This window comes from Delphinus delphis, chromosome 11, assembly GCF_949987515.2.
Source record: "Delphinus delphis chromosome 11, mDelDel1.2, whole genome shotgun sequence".
NCBI classification, from domain to species: Eukaryota; Metazoa; Chordata; class Mammalia; order Artiodactyla; family Delphinidae; genus Delphinus; species Delphinus delphis.
This window is the reverse complement of record NC_082693.1, coordinates 54598796-54624656: the sequence shown is the minus strand read 5'-3', so window position 1 is coordinate 54624656 and position 25861 is coordinate 54598796. Positions and strand designations below refer to the sequence as shown.

General features: G+C 37.9%; 1 protein-coding gene across 3 annotated transcripts in view; it reads right to left on the bottom strand.

Moving 5' to 3' along the window:
* Positions 1–25861, bottom strand: part of NUP107 (nucleoporin 107) — a 45070-nt gene that overhangs the window by 3498 nt on the left and 15711 nt on the right. For all 3 annotated transcript variants that reach the window (XM_060025184.1, XM_060025185.1, XM_060025186.1), the window contains exons 9-26: positions 23201–23272; positions 22447–22535; positions 20633–20711; positions 18662–18775; positions 14509–14599; positions 14296–14372; positions 12359–12418; positions 11164–11309; positions 10990–11038; positions 8094–8163; positions 7655–7773; positions 6916–6954; positions 6467–6617; positions 6022–6134; positions 4990–5092; positions 4373–4533; positions 3592–3717; positions 3091–3204 (exon numbers count right to left, since the gene is read on the bottom strand). In XM_060025184.1, coding sequence (XP_059881167.1) covers positions 3091–3204; positions 3592–3717; positions 4373–4533; positions 4990–5092; positions 6022–6134; positions 6467–6617; positions 6916–6954; positions 7655–7773; positions 8094–8163; positions 10990–11038; positions 11164–11309; positions 12359–12418; positions 14296–14372; positions 14509–14599; positions 18662–18775; positions 20633–20711; positions 22447–22535; positions 23201–23272 — 1773 coding nt within the window. The remainder of the gene's footprint in view (positions 1–3090; positions 3205–3591; positions 3718–4372; positions 4534–4989; positions 5093–6021; positions 6135–6466; positions 6618–6915; positions 6955–7654; positions 7774–8093; positions 8164–10989; positions 11039–11163; positions 11310–12358; positions 12419–14295; positions 14373–14508; positions 14600–18661; positions 18776–20632; positions 20712–22446; positions 22536–23200; positions 23273–25861) is intronic.

Below are 25861 nucleotides of genomic sequence, written 5' to 3'. Positions count from 1 at the left end.
AAAAGTAGGTAAAGATGAGCTGCCTCCTCCATTCCCCCTGCCATCCCTGTGTGCCACCAGCCTCCAACACGAATGGGCCCATTCTGCAGTTATGTAAAAAGTGAGGTACAGATGTAAGAGTCAGCATACAAGGCCAGGGCTTTGTTGAACAGCTGTGCCTTGCACATGGTGCTAGCCAGGTGAGTGAGTGGGGGCTGAAATCTAATCCATGCTCCAGTCTACAGGTCATGTGCACTTGGCATGGAATCTATCTGTGTAAGAGAATGGATACCATTTCCTAATTTTTATACAAGTGATATAAGTGCTATCAGAAGCCCTGAATAATTTCCTGCTTTGCTGAGTATGTAAGAGTATTAAGCTAAACTCAACTCAAAATATCATTATTTATCATTTGATTGTTCAAGAAATCTCTTCTTGTTTGGATTAGATTTGAAGACATGATTGAGACTGAATATTGATTTTTAAATGTTTGGTAAAACAAAATGGTATCATTCATAGCCTTCCACTCCTACTCTATTTTTAAAACACTCCAGAGTGTCTGTTTTGTGACTTTCACTATCTTTTTTTAAAATTTATTTATTTGGTTGCTCCGGGTCTTAGTTGCAGCAGGCAGGCTCCTTAGTTGTGGCATGCGAACTCTTCATTGTGGCATGCATGTGGGATCTAGTTCCCTGACCAGGGATCGAACCCAGGGCCCCTGCATTGGGAGCTTGGAGTCTTAACCACTGCACCACCAGGGAAGTCCCTAATCTAAGATTAATTAATACTTAGAATAACAAAGATTTATGTATAAATAAGGCATCAAGTCTTTTCAAACCTTAAATACCATTTAATTAGCATTTTGCAACACTAAAATTTTATCTTCGTGAGCAGCAGCATGAAATAGAAGAGAAAACCCAAGGAACCTACTAAAGGTTCAAAACTATTTATGAAGTCAGCAGAGTTACTGTATCAGGAATAGTAGCAAATAGGGGCTCAAATCTAGTCTCCTGTCCCTAATGTTTTTGCTTCTGGTCAAAAAGGGAAGCCAGAGGAACTAGAAAAATGTAGTAGCAAAAACCAAAACAAAACAAACAATAAAAAAGGAGTGATGATCGCTTCTCAACCTTTTGGCTAAGATCAAGTGTGAAAAAGGAGTGACTATACTAAGATTCAGGGAATGCAGAAGGGAAGATACCAAACATACTCCTGTGATTTTTCTGTTCAAAATAATATACCTAATATCCAAGAATCCAGCATTTACAATCCTTGGACAGATCATCAGGTCTGCAGAGGTAAAACTGAGTTACTCCATGTTTCTGTCATGCCCCATGAGCAAGCCTCAATGCCTTTCCCTCACACCATTATTACCTGCAGCATCCTTCCTTTCTCCCACCTCAGCTCATCCAAATTTACCCAGCTCATCCAAATTTACCCAAGAATGCTTGAAAGATTCAGTCAAATGCTACACCTTTCAAGCATTCTGTCCAGATCTCTTCCAGGTAGAAGGAACCTTTTCTTTTCCTAAGCTCACAAAATGCTTCATCTGTGCTTTTCTTATGGTATTTATTACTTCTGTAACTGGTTTCTCAACCCAGGCTACACATTAAAGCTCTCCAGATAGGGCTTCCCTGGTGGCGCAGCGGTTGAGAGTCCGCCCGCCAATGCGGGCGACGCGGGTTCGTGCCCCGGTCCGGGAGGATCCCACATGCCGTGGAGCAGCTGGGCCTGTGGGCCGTGGCCGCTGGGCCTGCACATCTGGAGCCTGTGCTCCACAACGGGAGAGGCCACAGTAGTGAGAGGCCCATGTACCGCCAAAAAAAAAAAAAGCCAGCCAGCCCTATCTCAGACCAATTAACCCAGAATCTCTGGAAGTGGAACCCGGTATTTTTTTTTAGTATTTAAAAAGATATTTTATTTGAAAATCGTTTCAAACAAACTAAATTACAACAATAGTACAAAGAATATCTCAATACCCTCACCCTTTGTTCAGTCTTTGCCCTGTTTGCTTTATGATTTGCATCTGTATGTGTATCTATAAATACACATTTTTTTAACCCTTTGAGGGCAAGCTGCATAATCATGTTCCCTCACCTCTAAATACTTCAGTGTTTACTTCCTAATAAAGAGAAGTTTCTCTAATATAAGCACAATGCAGTTAACGATGTCAGGAAATTTAACAGTGACGTAATACCTTAACATCACTGACTCAACACTCTCCTTTATAGCATCTTTCTTCCTCCAATGCAGGAGCCAGTTTAGGATCACATACTGCATTTAACTGTCATGTCTTTTCAGGACTCTTTAAAAGTTTTTTTTTTTAATACAATTTTTAAAGGCAACATTCCATTTACAGATATTACAAAATACTGGCTATATTCCCCATACTGTACAGTATGTCCTTGTAGCCTATCTTACACCCAACAGTTCCTACCTCCCCCTCCACAACCCCTATGTTGCCCCTCCCTCCCCACTCCCCACTAGTGGTAACCACTAGTGGAACCAAACCAGTATTTTTTAAAAGTTCTCCAGATCATTTAAATGGACAGCTCAGAGGTGAGAACCACTGCTTTATATATGTCTTACTCATTCTACTAGACTTATCTTCATATCCATAAATTGAGTTGAATACATATATAATTAATTTTTAGGTCCAGAACTTTAAAAAATTAGATTTGGACTTCCCTGGTGGCACAGTGGTTAAGACTCCACGCTCCCAATACAGGGGGCCTGGGTTCGATTCCTGGTCAGGGAACTAGATCCCCCATGCATGCTGCAACTAGGAGTTCACATGCCACAACTAAGGAGCCCACTGGCTGCAACTAAGGAGCCCACCTGCTGCAACTAAGAACCGGCACAATCAAATACATAAATAAATATTTTTTTAAAAATCAGATTTTACTATCCTAAGTGAACATATTAAATACGGAAAAATAGTTTACCCAAGAGTCAAACATTCCTATATTCCCTAACTAGTATTTCAGGTTAAATTATGGGATGTTTAGTTATAAGTACAAAGGTTATATAGGATCTGTAGCTGCTCCTATTCAAAAAACTTTTAAAAAAAGACATTATTTTTGCTTTTAGCTATAAACAATGCACACAGCTTACCTCTCTAACATCCACCATCCACCCTCCATCAACAAACAACAAGACATTGTACATTTTCTCCTTCACATCAGCAGTTAGGGCATCCAAATGCCCTTTCCAAATACCATAATCCATCTGAAAAACAAACATAAGGCAGATATATAACAGACTATAATGTATCTGTAAAGTACAGACAGAAATATACATATATGGAACATCATTCTAAAGAGTTGACATTCAGTAAGCCAAATATAAAAACAAACATCGACGGATTGCAGTTCAATAAAACGCTAAAATGTTAACCATGTAAATGAGCACTATTGTCACCTGAAGGTATGTTTCATGTTTGGTTAATTATCTACAGAAAAGTAACTAAAGGGATGGCTTTTTTTCAAAGTAGAACAGTAGTAAGGAAGATCACTTGTTATAACAGGAATATAACTGCTGAAAAAATGATCTCTTTAAATATATGACATGTATTTTTGAGATGCAATAGACATGTCTCATCTACATTCAACTTACTTCATATTTCTTTTCTTTGTGTTCATGAGCCACTTTCTCAGTAAAAGTTGCTTGAGGTGTCAAAGTAGGTTTTTGTGGAGCTGAATTCATATGCTTAAACCACTCATTAAAGGTTTCATGGGCTTCCTAAAATGCAAAATAAAAGAGAAATACAAAACAAAAAACTGTTCACATATGTTCAACAAAGTTTTTAAAAATTTGATTCTTAGAAATAATTTTTCAGTAGCAAGAAGTAAAATCGTTTAATATTTCTTTTTTATACAAAAAAAAATCATGGTGAATAAGTGTTCTGTTTGTGATGTTCACATATTTACTTGTCTGTCTTCTTGACGAGCCTATTAGCTTCTAGAGGGCAAGGATAGAAAGACATCCAGAATTAGTCCTAGAACCTAGCCAATCACTTCACTATTTGTTGAATGAATTTTGAATGAGTATGTTGTTTAGTCACAATACAGAATATCTTGCTTTTTTCAGTTATTGCCAAAAGCAGAAATGTTAAAGTTGAGAGAAGCATTCAAAGAATCTTAAGAAAACATACATTTCAGACATCACACACACTATCTACCATGTGAAACGTTCTTAGTTGGTTAGCACTGATTAGAGGCTCATGCAAATGAAGACCAGGTCTTGTCTTCAAAGTTCTTATGGATCAGTCAGTCCCACAGTCGCAAGGGAGCTAAGATAATGAGTCAATCACCACTTCTGGAAAAACAGTTCAAGGTCTGAGAGTGAATCAGGAAAGTCATCATAAAGAAAGGTTTTGTGGTTTTTACAATCTCACCAAGTAAGCTCTAATGCACAAGTGTTCTCGGATAGCGTTATCATCTTCAGCAGGAAGTGGGCTCTCCATTCCTTGTTCCTCCCACTGGTTATAGATTTCTGCTATTGAATCCTGAGGAATTTTCACAAATACTTCTTTTGCAGCTTCGTGCTTTTTTGATGCTGTGAAAAAGATATACAGTTTTTCAATACATATGGATTTCCGTGTAATGGTTTCTAAAGGAATCAAATTATTGGTTTGCAACTTTCACAGCTACCTGTAACCATTTCATGTCTCAAGGTACTTCTGTTAAAGGTCTGGGTGATCTCTCTACTTAATGGCTGGGCTTTTCCTTATCTCAATGTAACAGTCACAAAAGCATTCATTAAATGCAATTACTTTTACATACTTTTCTGTGTCTTAAAAAAAGGCAATTCAATTTTTTCAAAGCCTTGAGATTATATGCAAAATTGAGTAGGATATGAAAAGTCACTATTAAATATGTTTTGTTTCACAATACCAGCCGTAACAGTGGCTGTTTTGTACGTTACCCTACTGGAAGGGTTGGAAAAACAAACAACAAAGTTCTAGAACAGAACAAAAACTTAAAAAAAATAAAAAATAAAAATACAGCATACCCAAGAATTTCCTCATTATGGCATTGCCTTGTTTTAGTGCTTCCGCCCTCTGTGATGGGTCAAATACCAACCAGTCAATTACATCGATTTTTAAACGGTCCTCCTATTCATTTAATTGGAAAAAAGAAATGTCAACTGTGTTTTTTCTACGATATTCTACAAATTAGTAGAACCAGCTTATGTCTGTACTTCTAGTGAATATTTTCCCTCAGGTTATACAAAATAATGAAAGAAAATAGCTTTTCTTAGTTTATTTTCACATTTAATAGGTCTCTATTAAATTATAGAAAAAACTTACTGGACTGTGAATCTGGAATTATATATGTGATGTCCCACCAACTTAATCATGTAATTCCTTTAAGTGCTACTCTAAAATTTTTTTCTTTCCTAGATAAAACTTTCTATTCTTTTCTGAAAATAGGAATAAGTAAGCTACATAAAAGTTACTGATTGATCGGGACTTCCCTGGTGGTCCAGTGGTAAAGAATCCACCTTCCAATGCAGGAAACTAAGATCCCACATGCTGCAGAGCAACTAAGCCCACGTGTCTCAATGAGAGAGCCCGTGTGCCGCAGACTACAGAGCCCATGCACTCTGGAGCCCACACGGCATAAACAGAGAGAGAAAACCCACATGTCACAACTAGAGAGAAGCCCACGTACCAAAACGAAGAGCCCACCCGCCACAACGAAAAGATGCCACAATGAAAAGATCCCGAGTGCCGCAACTAAGACCCGACTCAGCCAAAAAACAAAAAAAGTGACTGATCAAGTATCTAGAATAATCTGATGAGAAAAAATCCAATGCTCAGGTTTTTTCCATTAAAGAAACTTCCCTTAACATAATACTACTGTTAAGCAATTCCTTACACAAGACCTTAAGTTTGCTGCCAATTCTTATAACTTGGCTGACAAAGAAAAATTCTTTAAAAAAGAAAGAAGCCAGAGTATTTTAAGGTAGAAGTTCACAAAAGCATAACATGAGGGATTATCAGGAGTTATATAACACACCTCTCTCTTCCCCTCATGTTACCTCAGTAGTGCCAGTATCTAGGGCTGGGGCCAGGTCATGATGACTGAATTCACCATTATCTTTCTTCCGAATATTCTCAACTACGGTTTTTGTTATAGTTGCAATATCCAAATCTAAAGAATTTTTTGAAGAAACAAAAACAAGAATTAACCGTTCACACTAATATCCTCTAAACAGTCACAATGATGTGGTAAATTTGGGATAACACTTCTTTAAAAATATGTAAAATATGAAAGACATTATAAAAGAAAATGCCAAAATTAAAAGATATTTCACACAAGTTACAGTATAGGTTATTTCATTCCTAAAACAGAATTTCACTGAAAACCTCATTCCTTTTCACCTCGTAAGAGAAATAGGATTTAAAACTAGAAGGCTAAATGTTACTAAAGCCAAAATGATAATCTGCCTACAAAGCCCAGTAGATGTTCTCAACCATTTTTACCTGCTTCTTTAGCCAGCTCCAGGCAATGGTGGCGCTGTTCAAATTCTGTAACACCTTCCAAAAATAATGCATACTGGGCAACAGCGAGGTCTTGAGGCAAATGACAGGTATAAAATGCTATGAGATTTGTATGTTTCTCATTTATTAAAAGCTAAAAAACAAAAAAGGATAAAAGTATGTCAATAATTAAACAAGTTCTAGGATCAACAGTGCTTTTTAAAAAGTTCACTTCAAAATTTCAAATATATTTAGGAGAGATTCATACAGATATAGATTTGTGCTGCTAAACAGAATTTTAAATTCCAAAAGAAAGTATTTATGACAATTAAAAGAACTTTATGGATTTTGATGACTCTCCTGCCACTAGATATTAAAATATTATCATTCTGATTTTTGTTTTCATTAAAATGGTAAAAAAATATATATAATTGTGGTTTCTCAAAGTTTACCTGTATGTATGTCTTTAAAACCTCAATGGAAACTTCTTCCTTAATAGGAAATAAGATATAATTATTAAATTATAAATACAACTGCTTATGTGTACCAGCAATATATCTAATAAAAATTCCGCTATGATTTAATGACTTTTAATACTTACCACTGAGCAATAACTACATGCAATAACTAAGTGCTTAGCAAAGTTCATGTATTGCCTTACCCTAACTCTTTGTGGGTAGTTACTATTATTGTTCACATTTTACAGAGGAAGAAACTAAGACCTAAGGAGATTTACCCAGAATTACACAGCTAGAAGCTGCTGAGTAAGAATATGAATCCAGGATTCTTACTCCAAAACCCAAGCTTTCAACTACTGCATCATTCTGCCTTCTACATGTACTCTGACCAAAGTGTTACCATTTAGGACAGAAGAAAAAGAAAAAAGAAAACAAAGGTTTAAGATCTCAGAGAACTTAGTCTGGCTCAGTTACCTTAGCTGGTTGATTTAGAGTTGGGTACTGACGAGGATTAAAGTTATATATTGTCCAAAATCCAGGTAACCACCAGCATTCTGCAGCCACAGATTAGAACCCTAACAAGTAACCTGCAGTGAATTATCATCGAGTGACCATATGAGACTATGGTCACCATTTCCAGAAAACAACAACCAAAAAGTAGCATGTTTTCCTGACAATAGGTGTATAAAGCATCAATCTTGCAGAGAAGGGTATACAGCTCATTTTTATTTACTTTGGTCTGTAGTCCCAGAGTGCGGAAAAACAAAATGAGGTGAGTCATGAAGCGAAGGAGGTGTCCAGGTAGATTGTTTCTGCTTTTGGAAAGCCATTTGCTAAATTCATCCATCAGACCTATAAGCAATCAAAGCAAAGATGTAACAATAGGGATAAAAATCAAAAGAAGAGATATAAACACTATCCAAGGACATTTACTGTATTCCTATACCACTACCAGTTCACTATCTCATTGTTAAGAACCATCATATAAAACAGACTCTGGATTAAATTCAAACTTTATTTTCTAAAAATTAAGTAAATAGTTGCATTCAGATATGTTGATATTTATAGAGATGACAAAATGTGGTAAGTCATATGCACTGTTTTGATAACTTTTTACAAAATTACTAAAGAAAACAAAGAACTCATACAAGGTGAAATAAAATATATCTTACCATCAATGTCTCCCAGGATAAGGAATTTTTGAACTATATGATAATGTTCTTGATTCTCTTCCAGAACTCTCTGAAAAAGTTTTTACATTTTCCATAAATCTACTATGGTCATTCTGCAGTATGTACTCATTGGTAAGCTAAAAATGTCAACTTTTGAAGGAACATATACAAAGAAAAAGCTGGAGATGAAGGGTCTTAGGAGACCAAAATAAAGTAAAACATGAGAAAGATACTGCCCTTGGAAATATATACTCAAGGCTCAACGTTATCTTTGAAAGCAGAGAATTGCGATAAAACAATTTAATCTCTGTGAATGTTAAGAAACTTTTATTTTTTATATTTTACTATAGTTTTCCTTGGCAGTCCGTGGTGAACCAGAAAAGAAGGGCACATGTGACCAAATCAAAATAAACTGTAAGATTTCCTTCAACATAAAGTGGTTCTTGAAAGCATTCTTTGGGTATTCTCTTCTGCAAATGGCACCAAAAGTAACAAAACCAATCAAAATAGTGATTAGGCACAGAGCAGACAAAATTTACAAGTAACCTGCTGTTGGATTTTTTTCTGAAGCAAATAATTCATATATTTTTGGTCAAATATATTTTGATTTTTATTTGTCTAAATTTTCTTCCAATATTTTTTCTTTTTTACATTCAAATGTTTGCTCCCTCTGGAACTGATTTTAATACATGGCATGAAGCAGAGATCTAGCTTTGTTCTCTTCCAGATGGAAAGTCAATTATGTCCATACCATGTATGTAAATAAACCATCCCTCTTCCTCTGAAAGGAAACATCATCTCTGTCATCTACAACTATTAAGTTCTCATATATATTTGGATCTAATATGGATTTTCATATCCCGATGATCTATTTATTCCTGTGACAATTCGATACTGTTTTATTGTATCTTTATATTGTTTTATTATTGAGGAAGGCAAATACCCTATTAATTATTGTTCTTTTCTCGCCATTCTCACTTATTCTTCTACTTGGAAATTTTCTGTTCAGAAATAATGCCCCAAAGCATTAGGTTTCAATGTTAATTTTGGAATGGCTGAGATTTATATCAAATCACCTCATCCAGGAATGTGGTATATCTATTTATTTGTGTCTTTCAATAGGATTCTATAGCTTTTTATGAAGGTCCTCAAACCCTTGGTTAATTTTATTCCTGGGTATCTTATAGTTTTGGTCAATAATTTAAATGGGACTTTTGCAGGGAGCTAAATCCTTTTCTAACTAGCTGTAACAATTACAAAAAGGATATGATTTTTTTCATAACTCTGTCTTGAATTTAGATACTTTAAAAATTCTCTTATTAATTCTAGTAACTTACTGCATCTTGAGTTTCTAGATTTACACTCTCATCATATGTAAATGCTCCCCCGTTTCTAAATTTGTATCTATTCCTTGACTTTCTTGTTTTATTTTCATTCATTGGAATCTCCAAAACAACAGACTGGCAAAAAAACACTTGCTAGAGAAAGCACTACATTTTTTTTTACTATACAAAGAACTCTTATACAATAATAAGGAAAAAATAAAATCCAACAGAAAAATAGGTGAAAGCTCTAAATAGGAAATTAAAAAATGGTCAATAAACAGGAAAATTTGCTCAGCCTTATGAATAGACAGGGAAATATGAGAAGAACAGTGAGTTTCTATTTCCCAGCTAATCTGATGGATTAGCAAAAAATAAAAAAAACTGTGATATCTGGGACTAGTGAGAATGCAGGGAAATGGCCACATTAATAAATTACTTGTAGGAGTATGAATTAATTGCTACAACAAGGAAATTAACTTAATATACATATACCCTTTAACCCAACATTCCTGCTTTCAGGAAACTTGTAAAGAAACAGGACTAGTAGATAAGCATAAAAAAATAAGAATAAATAAATAAGAATGTTCATTGCAGTGCTAGAAGCAACCTAAATATCACCAAAAGGGGAATGATTAAAAAAAAGGATACATCACTCTATAGAACATTATATACCTATTAAAAATAATAAGTTAGGCTGTTAAATCTATATCCACTAACTCAAAGACAGTATCATTAAATGGGGGGAAAAAAAGCCATAGACTAATGTAGGTAGAATGATGTGAAAAACAACCTCAAAAACCAAAATCCTATACTGGAATATCTACATTATCTACATATATTTGTAAGATTATGGAGAAGGATATGTAGGATACATATCAATGTTTTATCATCTCAGTGAATGAGAATAACCATAAAGAGGTTGGGAGGAAGTTTTATAAAGGCCTTACTTATACATCTTTAGACTATTTTGTTTCAAGTACATACTTTGGTTATTTAAAAAAATTTTTAAGAATATTACTTTAGGGCTTCCCTGGTGGCGCAGTGGTTGGGAGCCCGCCTGCCGATGCAGGGGACACGGGTTCATGCCCCGGTCCGGGAGGATCCCACATGCCGCGGAGCGGCTGGGCCCGTGAGCCATGGCCGCTGGGCCTGCGCGTCCGGAGCCTGTGCTCCGCAACAGGAGAGGCCACAGTGGTGAGAGGCCTGCATACCCCCCCCAAAAAAGAATATTACTTTAAAAAATACTGGATTATTTTGAGATCTAGGAAAAGAAAGTCTTGCTAATTTGCCATTATATATTTTAATTTTTCAAAAAGAAAGGAATAAATTAGCTTACATGCATACCATATATTTAGATGAAACAAATCCTAAACCAAATAAACAGAAATGATGTATCATTTAAATATGCAGTTAAGTTTTTTCTTTTTAAAGAATATCTCTTATATGAATAAGAGGTGAGGAAACGAAAAGAGAATATAACAAGATTTCACATACTTTTGTGCCTTTCAGCTACAGTGCACAATGTAACATTTAGTTTCGTATTCCAGTTATCCTAAAATATTAATATTTACCTTTTTATCAGTAGCTTGAAGTTCTTCAAAAACCTTTTCTAAAGTCCAACTTTGAAAGAAAGAACAAGGAAAGGGATAAAACAACGCTAATAAATAATATGAACAAAGACTACAAAATGAAACTTCAGAGAATACTACAAATCCTCATGATGAAAAACAAACCAACTGACTCACTTTGCCTCCAAATATTCTCTAGGGAGTTCTTCAGTTTCATCTAGAGTTATTACTGATGTCCGGATCTCCTGTTCTACCAGACTGTCCACCATCACCCGAAAGTAGGCCCACACTGTGTCTTCCCAGGTGTCACAGACAGGAAGCAGCTTTACCCCATTCCAAAACAGAAACATGCAGACATAGCCAACAAAAAAGAAAGGAAAAGCAGTTACACCCACTTATATGGACTGTAAAGTCACTATAATGACATAAGACATTGTGTATTATAAAATATCATACCAAAATAACATCCTCTCTCCACCCCTCAAACCACATCTCCTTTTTTTTTTTGGCTGCACTGCACAGCATGAGGTGAGGGATATTAGTTCCCCAAGCAGGGATTGAACCCGTGCCCCCTGAAATGGAAGCTCAGAGTCTTAAGCAATGGACCGCCAGGGAAGTCCCTCAAACCACATCTTCTAAGAAGTCTGAACTATTATGATTTTTTCCATGATGAGCACACAATAGCATCAATTTTCCATGCTGATATAAGATGGTGTTTCAGTGTTATGGTAACATTCCTCAAAACCGCTGTAAAATGTAGGGGGTAGTAGGAGTTGTGAGCAGCACACACACATGTGTGAGACAATTCAGTCATTGTGCCTTTGTGGAACACTTCTGGATAAAGCTATGGGAACCATAAGTCATCAATAAATGTGTATTGGAATTAAATTTACAATTCTTAGAAACTGAAATTTGATTTCATGTATCAGAACATCATTTGGGGGACTTCCCTAGTGGTCCAGTGGCTAAGACTCCACGCTCCCAATGCAGGGGCCTCAGGTTTGATCCCTGATCAGGGAACTCCATAGATCCCACAAGCTGCAACTTAGAGTTTGCATGCCGCAACTAAAGATCCCATATGCGGCAAAGAAGATCCCTCGTGCCACAGCTAAGACCCAGTGAAGCCAAATAAATTAATTAATTAAAAAAAAAAGTAAGATTAAAATAAATAAATAAATAAAACATCATCTGGTGTATGAGATACATCAAACTAAGTACCTCAAGTTACTATTCTATTTCATGATTATCGCTATCATTGCTATTCTTAGTAGCTTAAGCTTATACGATTATTATATATGGTTACATATATGACATATATTATATATAATTTCATTCCATAGAAAAAAAAGAATTATTAAAATAAATCGCATACCTGCTTGAGATTCCCACTTAAAGCTGCATAAATTGCTCTCTCATATCTATTAAAAAGCTCCTGAAATATAATGAATATAAATAAAATTGAACTGTTTTTCTTAGTATGTCAACTTTTTCATAATCTGGAAATCTGCAGTGTCTTCTAAAATGAACTTATTTACTCACCTGACAGTTTCTAAACTTTAGCAAAAGATCTAGTAGGGGAATAAGAAGGAAGGACCCCTTAGTTTGATATAGCCAATGCTGAAATCTTCCTGAAAAGTCAAATATCTAAATTTCAAATACAGAGTGAAAGCAGATTCAAATCTAATGGATGCTTTGATTATTTATTATACGCAAATTTTATTCCAGATAGACTCTGTATAGGTGTTTTCCCCTATGAAGTTTCTAAATACCTAATACTACCTGACAGTGACCTAAGAACAACATCCAAACAAGGCACACTCGGAGCCTGTCATGCATCAGTTTGCATCAAATTCCTAAGTAGAATTAATTATGTTCATCAAATTATCCCATTTTACTTCTGGATTCTATTAATGACATTCCTGTTTTCTCATCATCCAAACAAGAGACTTCAGAGACTCTCACTATACAACTGAGTCCTCCTCTGCGTTGTTTCCAGTTTCTGGTCCTGACCATTTTTGTTCTGTTCTTTTGTACTCTCCATATTAACCCAGGGCAGGCCCTTATTACTTAGTGTCTGAATAACTCTGACAGCCTCCTAACTAGCTTCTCAGTCTTTAGTTCATTCAATTTTAAGCCTATTTTCCACTGCCATGCTAATTTTCTTAAAGCACTGCTGTCATGTGCCTTCAAGGTTTTGATGGCTCACCACTATCTATGGTACAAAGTTCCCATTCCTTAGAGCAGCACTTGAGGACCACCACTGCCTGCTCTTAATTTACGTTTTTCAGTCATCTTCTCATTACAGTCAGTTCTGCTACAATGCTTGTTTTGAAAATGTGAATTTGTTCCAATGCAATTGATTTATCAAGGAATGATTTAAACATAATATAAACTTCCCATTTCCTTATGCACAATTTTGTGCACAAGAAACATTAGCTGAATACTGAAAACACCTAAATGAACCAAGCCACTTGGAAATACACAAAACTGACACTCCTCAAACATCTACCAGCTCCCTGGGCTCTCCAGGTGTATGATAAGCTAAATCCATCCACATCAACTGTTACAATTTTGTTTCATTTCAGATAACCTCCTTCTATCACCTCTCAATAACTCACAAGCTGTAACCCTCTGACACCTCATTCCACAAACTCCAGTTCTTTTTCAAGGTAAACTGCCATATTTGTTGCAGTATTTGTGTGTTTATTTAACAGTGTGACACTGTGCTATTTTTATTAAGTTTTTAACTTTTTATGTGTCACTGGTGGTTTTTAAGTACTGTGCTCTTAATTCTATTTTCCCTAAAAGCCCTGTGGATTTTCTCCACAATTTGTCATGCTGTAGTGATTTTTAGGAATGCGTAGGTGGTGTCATGACAGAACCGACTATATTTCTTCTTGTGAGCCTTCTGCTCCAACCTGGTAAACCTACCTTCCCTTGACTTTTCCCAACCTAGGCATCCTACCGACAATTCCTTTCTCTGCTTTTCATGCCCAACAACTCAAATCCTAGTAATTTTTAAAAGATCGGTTCAATTCTCTTTGGAAGCCAGCCCAGTGCTTATTCTGTGACTTCATCTGCTACCTTTTTTTGTATTTTTGCCTTATTTCAGTGCTTAATTCTTAGTACTCAGTGTGTCTGAATAACTCTGATTCGTAAAGCCTGCCCTGTTCTTCAGTTTGATTGGAAGTTCTTCAAAAACAGGAACTTTAGTCTTAAACTACTCTCAACATTCCATAGCATCTTCAGCAGGCCTTCAGTGAATTATGAGTAAAAATCAGTATCAGTAAATATTTTATTATATCTTACATCTTCTGCCATTCTCCAACAACTTATTTTCCAAATGCATCTATATGGATTCCCTTCAACATGTTCTAATTCTGTTCCTATAAAACAGTAAAAGAAATAAAGTTTATAGCTTAAAATGAGATCTCCTAAGTTCAACAATTTCTAAAAACAAAAGCTATACTTCACAAAATTGCCATTTAGAGCTAACTCTCAGAATAAAATCAATTAAAATACCTCCGTTAACATTGGGGTCATGATAGAGCTTCCAGCCTTCAAGTGTTGCAGCTCTCCATGCCTGACCACAGCGTTTGCAGAGTCGTTGTGCCTTTAGAAACAAGAAACAGTGATTGGTCATATAACCAATGCAGTACTAAAGAAGTACTTGTGCCTTATAGAAAAGTACAAGCAGTTTATGAGGATTAGATAACTTATGGCATAGATGTGACAAAGGATGGTGTAGACAATCAGTAATGGCGTTTCACTTCAGCCATATGCATGTCTTTCTGTGGCCTCTGCCCGCCCGTGGGCCTGCCTGCCTGCCTGCCTTCCTGCCTCCCTCCCTCCCTCCGTCCCTCCATCCCTCCCTTCCTTCCTTTCTTTCTTTCCCTAATAATCCATTTGCTCTTTGATTCTGGGCTTACCACTAGGTGCCCACGGTGCCCACAGGCATGTAATTCTGCTAGAGACAAATGGGCTAAAGAGGCTGATGACCCTTGATTTATGTAAAAGTATTACAAAAACACTGTTAGTCTCTATAATGACAGGGTGCTATTGCTCATTCAGCCCATAAAGATGATATTTCTTCATGTTAAATGTGACCAATCAGATGAGCTTGATATACCAGTGAGATAGAAACATGTTTGTTGGTCCATCATCTCTTTAGGAACCATCTCTCCCCATTTAGTTCATATGGTTTGAATAGGTCATATGATTCCATCTCTGAACTCAAGGATTAGGCATGTGATGTAACAAGAATCACTCCCAGGACCCTTGCCAGAGATATTGGGAAAGAGAGACACTCCTTTTGCTGGGGTTGCTAGCTTGCAGGAGGATGTAAGGCTGGAGCTGTTGGCGGCCATCACGGACACAAATGGCTTCTTGAGAATGAAGCCACAGAGAGGAGTGTCAAGAGCCTGGGAGAGACAGTATCCTAATGACATCTTCTAAGTCCCCGAATCCTGCTTTTATAACCAGATATAACCCTCTATACTTCTCTGTTCCATGAGACAATCAATCCCCGACCTGTAAGTAATTTGAGTTGGGCTTCTGTCATTTGAACCTACAGAATCTGATTAATACAACCAGTTAAGGGACTTCCCTAGTGGTCCAATGGTTAAGACTCCACGCTCGCAATGCAGGGGGCCAGGGTTTGATCCCTGGTCAGGGAACTAGATCCCGCATGCTGCAACTAAGAGCCCACATGCCACGACTAAAAGATCTCACATGCCACAACGAAGATCCCACATGCCATGACTAAGATCCGGCACAGCCAAATAAATAAAAATAAATAAATAAATATTTTAAAAAAAATTGAATCAGTTAAAAAGTATCATACCCAAAACATCATTTTGGATTTATGACTTTTAAAAATTATGAAAGCTATGTAGCAACATGGAAAAATATTTTAAAAATATTTGATATGCTACCTAAAAAAGGCAGAACAAAATCTGAATGCAAAACCTTAAAAACATTTTTCTAAGTGAAATTAGCCAGACACAAAAGAACAAATATTGTATGATTCCACTTACATGAAATAGCTAGAATAGGCAAATGCATAGAGACAGAAAGATTAGGTTACCAAATGCTGAGAGAAAGGGGAAATGGGGAATTACTGCATAATGGTTATGGAGTTTCTGCTTGGGGTGATGAAAAAGTTTTAGAAACATAGTGGTGATGGTTTCGCAACACTGTGAATTTAATTAATGTCACTGAAATTTACACTTGAAAATGGTTAAAATGACAAATTTTGTTATATATCTTTTATCACAATGAAAAAATCAATACTGTAATATACCAAAACTATTGACTTGGGCTTCCCTGGTGGCGCAGTGGTTGAGAGTCCGCCTGCCGATGCAGGGGACGCGGGTTCATGCCCCGGTCCGGGAAGATCCCACATGCCACGGAGCGGCTGGGCCCATGAGCCATGGCCGCTGAGCCTGCGCGTCCGGAGCCTGTGCTCCGCAATGGGAGAGGCCACAACAGTGAGAGGCTCGTGTAAAGTGAAAAAAAAAGATGTACAAAAAAAGGCTTGTAAGTAAATTTTAAAACCCCACTATCTGTGATTATGTAAAGGTAGTGGGACCTTGAGAGTTTTTATTTTTCAAGACTTTCAATAATGTGATCATATTTTTGTTTTGTTTTTAAAAATACATCCTTACTTGCCATTGTGATTCCTAGTATCCTGCACATCACCTGGCAGAGTGGCTGGGACTCAAATATTTTCTGAACAAATGAGTACGTGTTACTTCTTTTCTTTCTTTCTTTCCTTTTTTTTTTTGGGGGGGGGGCGCCGTGCCACCCACGTGGCTTACAGGATCTTAGTTCCCCAGTCAGAGATTGAACCCAAACCCTCAGCAGTGAAAGCTCAGAGGCCTAACTATTGGACCACCAGGGAATCCCCCTTCTTTTCTTAATTAAAAAATAAGAATGATGTTTAATAATCCAACACTTACTACTATAAAAATTACTTAATATATGCTAGTGGTTTGTAACACAGAAGAACAAACAACACTTTGAGCTAACATATTTCTATCTAAAGAACATTACCAAGAGTACAGCAAAACAGGTACAGCATAATATCTGAAGCTTGAAGCTCCTATGCATCAGACTACCTCATCTAAAAAGTCCACAGAGGGCTTCCCTGGTGGCGCAGTGGTTGAGACTCTGCCTGCTGATGCAGGGGACACGGGTTCGTGCCCCGGTCCGGGAAGATCCCACATGCCTCAGAGCGGCTAGGCTCGTGAGCCATGGCTGCTGAGCCTGCGCGTCTGGAACCTGTACTCCGCAACGGGAGAGGCCACAACAGTGAGAGGCCCGTGTACCGCAAAAAAAAAAAAAAAAAGAGTCCACAGAGCCATCCAGTAAGCTGTCTGATCAGATACTTCACACCTTACACACAAGACCTTAACTATCACAAAGGAGGTTACTTTTTTTTTTTTTTTTTTTTTTGGTACGCGGGCCTCTTACTGTTGTGGCCTCTCCTGTTGCAGAGCACAGGCTCCGGACGCGCAGGCTCAGCAGCCATGGCTCACGGGCCCAGCCGCTCCGTGGCATGTGGGATCTTCCCAGACCAGGGCACGAACCCGTGTCCCCTGCATTGGCAGGCGGACTCTCAACCACTGTGCCACCAGGGAAGCCCCTACTTTTTTTTTTTTAATAAATTTATTTATTTATTTGTTTTTATTTTTGGCTGTGTTGGGTCTTTGTTCTGTGCGCGGGCTTTCTCTAGTTGCAGCGAGTGGTGCGCAGGCTTCTCATTGTCGTGGCTTCTCGTTGCAGAGCACAGGCTCAGTAGTTGTGGCACATGGGCTTTGCAGCTCCGCGGCATGTGGGAATCTTCCCGGGCCAGGGATCAAACCCAGGTCCCCTGCATTGGCAGGCAGATTCCCACCCACTGTGCCACCAGGGAAGCCCAGGAGGTTACATATTAAAGAGGTGAAGTTAAAAGGAAGAAATTTGAGGGGACCATAGTCTTCAAATGCTAGACAGTATCAACTAGAAGAGCAATTAGGGTCAGACTTATTCTTAACTCTTAAAAATCCAAACTAGAAATAGGGGCTTCCCTAATGGCGCAGTGGTTAGGAATCCGCCAGCCAATGAAGGCGACACGGGTTTAAGCCCTGGTCCAGGAAGATCCCACATGCCGCGGAGCAACTAAGCCCATGCACCACAACTACCGAGCCCGCACGCCTAGAGCCCGTGCTCCACAACAAGAGAAGCCACTATAATGAGAAGCCCACGCACCGCAATGAAGAGTAGCCCCTACTCGCCACAACTAGAGAAAGCCCATGTGCGGCAATGAAGACCCAACGCAGCCATGAATAAATTTACTAAAAAAAAAAAAAAGTCTTCATTGAATTTGTTAAAAAAAAAAAATCCAAACTAGAAATAATGGGGCTATGCCTAGGGTATGCAGTACACTAATGGGAAGGCAAAGTTTGACTTCTTACAAAGGATTTTCTACCAGAGTTGTGCAAACTGAAGTGCACTGCTTTCTGAAGCAATGTGTTCTTTATTACCAGAAATGTTGGAACAGGAGTTAGATCCAGAAATACTGTGAAAAAGATTACTGCATTGAGGAGGCATACTCAGTGGTCACAAAGATCCTTTCCAACTTACAGTCTGTGACTTTTTGATATTGGACAAGCAGGGTATATACATCATTTACCTCTTCTGTCATTCCAGCACGAATCAGAGTGAAAAGATATTTAAGTAATCTGACTTCATCTTCTCTATCCAGATCATCAAGGGGCATCTTCTGTCTTATGGGAGCATCAGGGTCCTACAAAAATTAATTAATTAATTAAATCATCAACTATAAATTCCTTATATGCACATACAATGTAAACATCAAGAGATGATAAATGTCTCCTGAATTACATACTGAAATAAATTCACTGAATTTACTTAAGTAACAAAGGGAACAAAGTGTCACAAGTGTCCCAGATAGCCACATAGCTGTCTGTTGCCCATTCAAAACAGACTCTGTTGGTCCACAAAGGTGCATACTTCAGTCAGGCAAGCTGGAAACAGCCCTAGTCCAGCCCAGCAGCTCTAGAAATTCTACTCATAATTCAAGCTGACTTGAGCTTTACCCTGTTGTAGCAACTACATGGCCCAGTTAATCCTAAACAGAATTAGGCCTAGATGGAGAGTGAGCAGAGGAGAAACTGCAGGAATCACAATGCACTCTGTGACTAGAAGGTGCTTAGCTGGTTCTTTCTGAGAACATACGAGAAGAGAGCCCAGTATGGGACTAATGCTATACAAAGCACACCAACACCCAACAAAAGAAATTTTAAAACAGATTTCTAATAAATACCTCCACCCTCAGTTATTCCTACCAACTACCTTTCAAGAATAAAAAGAAAACACTGGGGATAACATAGTGTCCTCATTTTTGTGGCAAAGAGCACACATGATCTACATCAGCGGTCCCCAACCTTTTTGGCATCAGGGACCGGTTTTGTGGAAGACAATTTTTCCACAGACGGCAGGGGGGGTGGCGGGGGGAAGGGGATGGTTCAGGCGGTAACGGGAGCGATGGGGAGCGACGGGGAGATGGGGAGCGACGGGGAGCGGCAGATGTAACTTCGCTCATTCACCTTCCGCTCACCTCCTGCTGCGTGGCCCTTCCTAACAGGCCGCGGACCGGTACCAGTCCACAGCCTGGGGGTTGGGGACCCCTGATCTACATGATGAATTTCAGATTAAAAGCTATTTTAATGTAACTTTAAAAGAGGAGTAATTCTTATTCCAAATGTTACTGAGTAATATGATTATCAATTCAAAAACTGGAAGGCATAATAGGTCAATTGGCTAGTTTCACAAATATTTTGCAGACAGATATAATCATTCAATTTTGGAACAAATAGTTTCTTTCTGGCAAAAGGAAATCACCACTTTCCAGATGTTAAGGGTAAATGATTTTTAGTTGCTTGCTATAGGGGTAATTTTGCTACAATTTATTACAAGAACTTTCAGTAGTTTCCAAATAATTTTCATCAAAACACACTTTTGTTACCAAATGGAATTTTACCTATTTTTTCGACTGTTACTTACTTCTCTCACTTTTCACTATAAACATTTAATTCACGTGCCTCCACCTATCACAAAGTTCTGTTCCTTCATTTCTACAATAATTAGACTGCCGTTCTTTTCAAATCCACTATTACTCCTATAACTCATATCCTAGAATGACCCTTCTAACCTCAAGCTAATTCACAAAGCTTTATTTTTTTCCCCTGCTTTCTATATAAAAGAACTTTCATAGGTCACCACCTTACAGCTGCAGAGTCAAACCTTGCTATAAAGTCAAAATTAATTTGTTTTAATGCTGGCAAATCAAGAACACTTTCTATACTTCCTTTTACAATTTACAATCAAATTAATTTGTTTTAATGCTGGCAAATCAAGAACACTTTCTATACTTCCTTTTACAATTTACAATCTATAGGCCACAGATGGGTTCAAATATATGCCATCAAATTCAAACGCAACTTAGTAATTTTTAGAGTTAAACAGTATATGCAGTCCTTCTGGAAACTAAAACAAGGATCCAAGAAAATAAAAATTCTCAGCCTTTAGGAATAAAAATCACTTAACTCTGAAGGCAACTTGCATTTCAAAGAACACTTACCAATTCAGTGACAAGAGGACGGACACTTCCTATGTAAGAAGAGAGCTGCCGCTGTTTCAAGGTATGCAGAGTATTTTCCCTGAAAGAATAAGTACAACTTTTTTTTAAAAGAGGAATTTTAATAGGTCTACTTAAAAAAATCAAGTCAAGGAAAGAGAGTACAAACTCAGAAAAAACATGCAAAACATTAATATAAAAGGGCATTTTCGCTCAGATGACTAATGATGTTGAGCATTTTTTCATGCCTTATTGGCCATTCAACTATCTGCTTTTGTGAGGAATCTGTTCAAATCTTTGTCCTTTTTAATCTGGCTGTCTTCTTGCTACTGAGTTGTAGTTCTTTATGAACTACAGGTTCTTTACGTTTCTTCCAGTCTGCGGATTGCCACCAATTCCTTTTCTCAATGATGTCTTTTAATGAGGTTTTAATTTTGATGAAGTCAAATCAATCTCTTTCTCCTGATTACTGCTTTCTGTGACAATCACTTATTCGCCAAGTCACAAAAATGTCCTCTTATGTTTTCCTCTAAGAGCTTTACAGTTTTAGCTTATACATTGGGGATTATGATCCATCTTGAATTAACTGTTGGGTACAGTGTGAGGGAGGTATCAAGGCTAAGCTTTGTTCACATAGATATGCAGTTTTTTCCTGCACGGTTTGTTCAAAAGACATTGCTTTCCCCACTGGATTGCTTTGATGCCTCATTAAAAACCAAATGACCACAGAAGTGTGGCTCTGTTTTAAAAGGATTCTCTATTCTCTTCTATTGACTGGCAAGAAAAGGAGACTAACTCGTAAAAAACTTGTAAAAACCTTAACAGGACATATTAACTTAAAAAATTTTTTTTCTGAAAATGAAAATTTCTCTTTCTCTCAGAAAAACCACAACTAACCAAGATTTAAGATTAAAAAAAAAATTTGGTAGCACTAATTTCCTAGTTAAGCAGAGAAAAAAACAATTGATTTATAGACTTGATACATATATAATGTTACTGAATTCAAAGGCAAACAACTTTTTCTTTAAGTCTTGAAATAAACTGTCCCTTTAACCTAGGGGTACTTGCTTTCTGGTTTCAAGGTCTTACAATAATTTCGAAGCACTGAAGGATGCAGGGAAAAGCAATTAAAAAACAAAAACACATACAAGTAGCTAGAAACATGGGAGAATTGTTTTCCTGATAATCAATTATGATTATTAAGAAAATATGGCAAAGTGATTGTTTGAAAACTTGAATCAGACCATGTCATTCTTTTATTCTCAAGGTTTCCCATCACATTTAAAATAAAGTCCCAAACCCTTACCTGGGCTACCTGTAAAAGTCCTATATGAGCTGGCTCTCTTCAATCTCATTTCCTACCATTCTTTTCTTTGCTGTGCTCACACTGGCCTCCTTGTGCAAATACTTTACCTTCTTAGAGTCTCTGTAGTTCCTGTTCTTGCCCTGAACACTTGTCCCTCAAATTTTTGCATGTCTGGCCTCCTTTATTTCTTAAAAACCTCTTACTCTTATTACCTGTTACTTCCTTAGAGAGGCCTTCCCTGGTCACCTCTTCTACTTAAAGTAACTCCCATTACCATCCTCTATCCATCAACTCTGATTCTTATTTTTCTTTCAAAGCTCTTAGCACCCAATAGGATATATATCTATTTGCTGTCTAACTCTCCTATACAATTATAAATTCCACAAAGGCAGAGTTTTTATCTGTTTTGCTCACAGACTGAGTTCAGTAAGAACTGAATAAATATTTGTTGAAAGATGAATAAACAAAACCAACATCAAATGACTTCAACAATAAAAGTTTAGTGACTTACCAATATACTGACTTTGCATAAAACTCAATATTATCCGAAAAATCTCCAATCTCATCTTTGGCAATGCTCTCCAACCAATCTACCACCAGCTAGGAAAGGAGGGGAAAAAGAGTATTAACTATAAAATCTGTAAGTATTTTATTTGAAGTAGTATTACTACTACCATTAATTTTAAAAAAAAAGGTTTCTAATTCAAAAATACCAAGTAACAATTTTTTCTATCACTGTTTTTACTTTTTAAAGATGTATAAATATTATGGCAAAAGGTATTTTCTATAGGAATAATACAGTTTTTAACAGGCTATTCCTGGAAATGGTGGGGCTATTATTTGAAAATAAAAAACAAGGTTCTTAATTCTTTTTAATTATAAATTAAAAGATCAAAAAGAAAAAAATTAAGAAAAAGTTTGACTTAAAAAACTTCAGGGCTTCCCTGGTGGTGCAATGGTTGAGAGTCCGCCTGCCGATGCAGGGGACGCGGGTTCATGCCCCGGTCCGGGAAGATCCCACATGCCGCGGAGCGGCTGGGCCCGTGAGCCATGGCCACTGAGCCTGCGCATCCGGAGCCTGTGCTCCGCAACAAGAAAGGCCGGCGTACCGCGTACTGCGTACCACGTACCAAAAAAAAAAAAAAAGGCCCGCGTACCGCAGTGAGAGGCACGCGTACCACAAAAAAAAAAAAAAACTTCATTTCTTTTATGTCATTTACCTTTCTCCATATTTCACCAAAAAAATGTAAAAATTCTAGTCATACCTGACTTTGTCGGACAAGTGAATCTCTCTGAAATAATGCTTCCACAACTGCTTTTTCACTGGCATTAAGAACCTATAAAAAAAAAATGGTGGAAAGAAAGAGAAGATGATCCTCAAGAACATTATTTCAACAGAAAGGTAAGAGAATCTGAAATAAGTATATTTAACCACCTACAACCATTTTAACATAGCAAATCTGTATATTCACCTTTGAAAAAATTTTATAAGTAAGTTTCAAACGGCTAGATCAATGTGCAGCTGCTCTTACTTGATATTTTAATTCTTGGTTATGCTTAAAATTTTTAAGTTCTATTTCCCCAGAGACGTTGTTTTTGGGAAAAATAAAATACAAAACAAAATGAAACAAATCATAATAAAGGGTAGGATGCAGTCATGGGGCATATTAGGAAATTAACATTTAAAAACTTTAGGACTTCCCTGGTAGCGCAGTGGTTAAGAATCCGCCTTCCAATGCAGGGGACATGGGTTCAAACCCTGGTCTAGGAAGATCCCACATGCTGTGGAGCGGCTAGGCCTGTGAGCCTGTTCACCACAACTATTGAGCCTGCGCTCTAGAGGCCACGAGCCACAACTACTGAGCCCACGTGCCATGACTACCGAAGCCCGCGCGCCTAGAGCCCGTGCTCCACAACAAAAGAAGCCACCGCAATGAGAAGCCCGCGCACGGCAACAAAGAGTAGCTCCCGCTCATCGCAACTAGAGAAAGCCTGCACACAGCAACGAAGACCCAATGCAACCAAAAATTAATTAATTAATTAAAAAAAAAAAAAACAAGGTACCTTCCTTCCAACTGGCAAAATCAAATGATTGATGGCAGAGTAAACATTTTCACACACTGTGAGAGTGTAAACTAGTACATTTCATTAGGAAGGCAACATGACAAACTCTATCAAACTTTGTCCCAACAATTCACTTCCAGAAATATAGGAAACACTCAAATATGTAGGTAAGTGTGAAGAATGTTCATTGCATTATAACTATAGCAAATATACTGGAAACAAATATGTCCAGCAGAATGTCTGAAAAAAATTATGGCACATTTATACTTTGGCATACTATGAAAAAATAAGGTAAACGTATACAAATTGACATGAAAAAAACTAAGAAATATTGATGAATAATAAAAAACTCTCAGTATAAGGTATAAATGAAATCATACTATACAGTAAAAAAGAAAAAAACACCAAACCAACCCCACCACCACCCAAAACTACATATATGTATAGAGCAGGGAGACTAGATGAAGTTATTGCCATAATTCCTGCAAAAAATGATGAAGGCTTTGGCTTAAGTGGTGGCAAGAGGAACAGAGATGAGAGGTCAGAGTTGGAACAGAAGAGCTAAAGTGAGGAAGCTCTGATGATGGACTAAATTTTGAGATGAGGCAGAGAGCAGGGTCTAAACCCTGGCTACTCAGAGTGTGGTTTACAGACCAACAGCATCAGCACCACCTGCGAGCCTCTTAAAAATGCAGAATCTGGGCTTCCCTGGTGGCGCAGTGGTTGAGAGTCCACCTGCCGATGCAGGGGACGCGGGTTCGTGCCCCGGTCCGGGAGGATCCCACATGCCGCGGAGCGTCTGGGCCCGTGAGCCGTGGCCACTGAGCCTGCACGTCTGGAGCCTGTGCTCCGCAACGGGAGAGGCCACAACAGTGAGAGGCCCGCGTACCTCAAAAAAAAAAAAAAAAAAAAAAAAATGCAGAATCTTAGGCCCCTTCCCAGACCTACTGAATCACAATCTGTATTTTAACAAGATCCCCAGGTGACTCATGTGCACAGTAAAGTTTGAGAAGTGCTGGCTTAGGGAACATTCGGGTTCCTTGGAAAGTTGGCTATGGTGCCATCCACTGAAAGACAAAAGTGGGTTTGACTTTTGACAGGTTGGAGTTACAGTGCTTGAAAATTATTTTGCTTTAAAAGAAAGAAATACGGCTGACCCTTGAACAATGCAAGGGTTAGGGCACTGATCCTCCTTACAGTCGAAAATCTAAATGTAACTTTACAGTTAGCTCTCTGTACTGCTCATTCCTCTGTAACCGAGGTTCTGTACCTGAGGATTCAACCAACTGCAGATCATGTAGTACTGCAGCATGTATTTAGTGAAAAAAATCTGTGTGTTAAGTGGACCCACACAGTTCAAACCCGTGTTGTTCAAACGTTAACTGTAGAAGGTGCTGACTTTTGAAGGGGGGCAACATGGCTGAGTTCCCCTGGGTCTGCTGGGAGGAAAAGAAAAATATGTAAAGACCATTTACAGACTGAGACAGAGCTGGGGGACTCATTCCCTTCAGGCTCTATCTTCTCTCTGCTTGGAGTCTCTAGGAGAGAACAAAATATATTCTAGCACTGCAGAGAAGTTTGCACAATTTAACAACTTGACTAATACCTTTACTAGGACCCAAGTCACTGAATCCTGCAACATTTCACCCAGACTGCATTAAAAAAAGGCTTCTGCTGAATGGCCTGAGGGACAACTCCCTCAAATTACCTAGGAGGTCAATGTTTGATTTCGAGGATAATGAGGCATAGCCTTCATTGTCTTGGAGGATACTTTGTCTGAAGGAAGGCATCTCTAGAACACTGTGGTTGGCCTTCTCAAGGTTTAACTAAACATTTCAAAATGACATTCTCAACTTGATCTT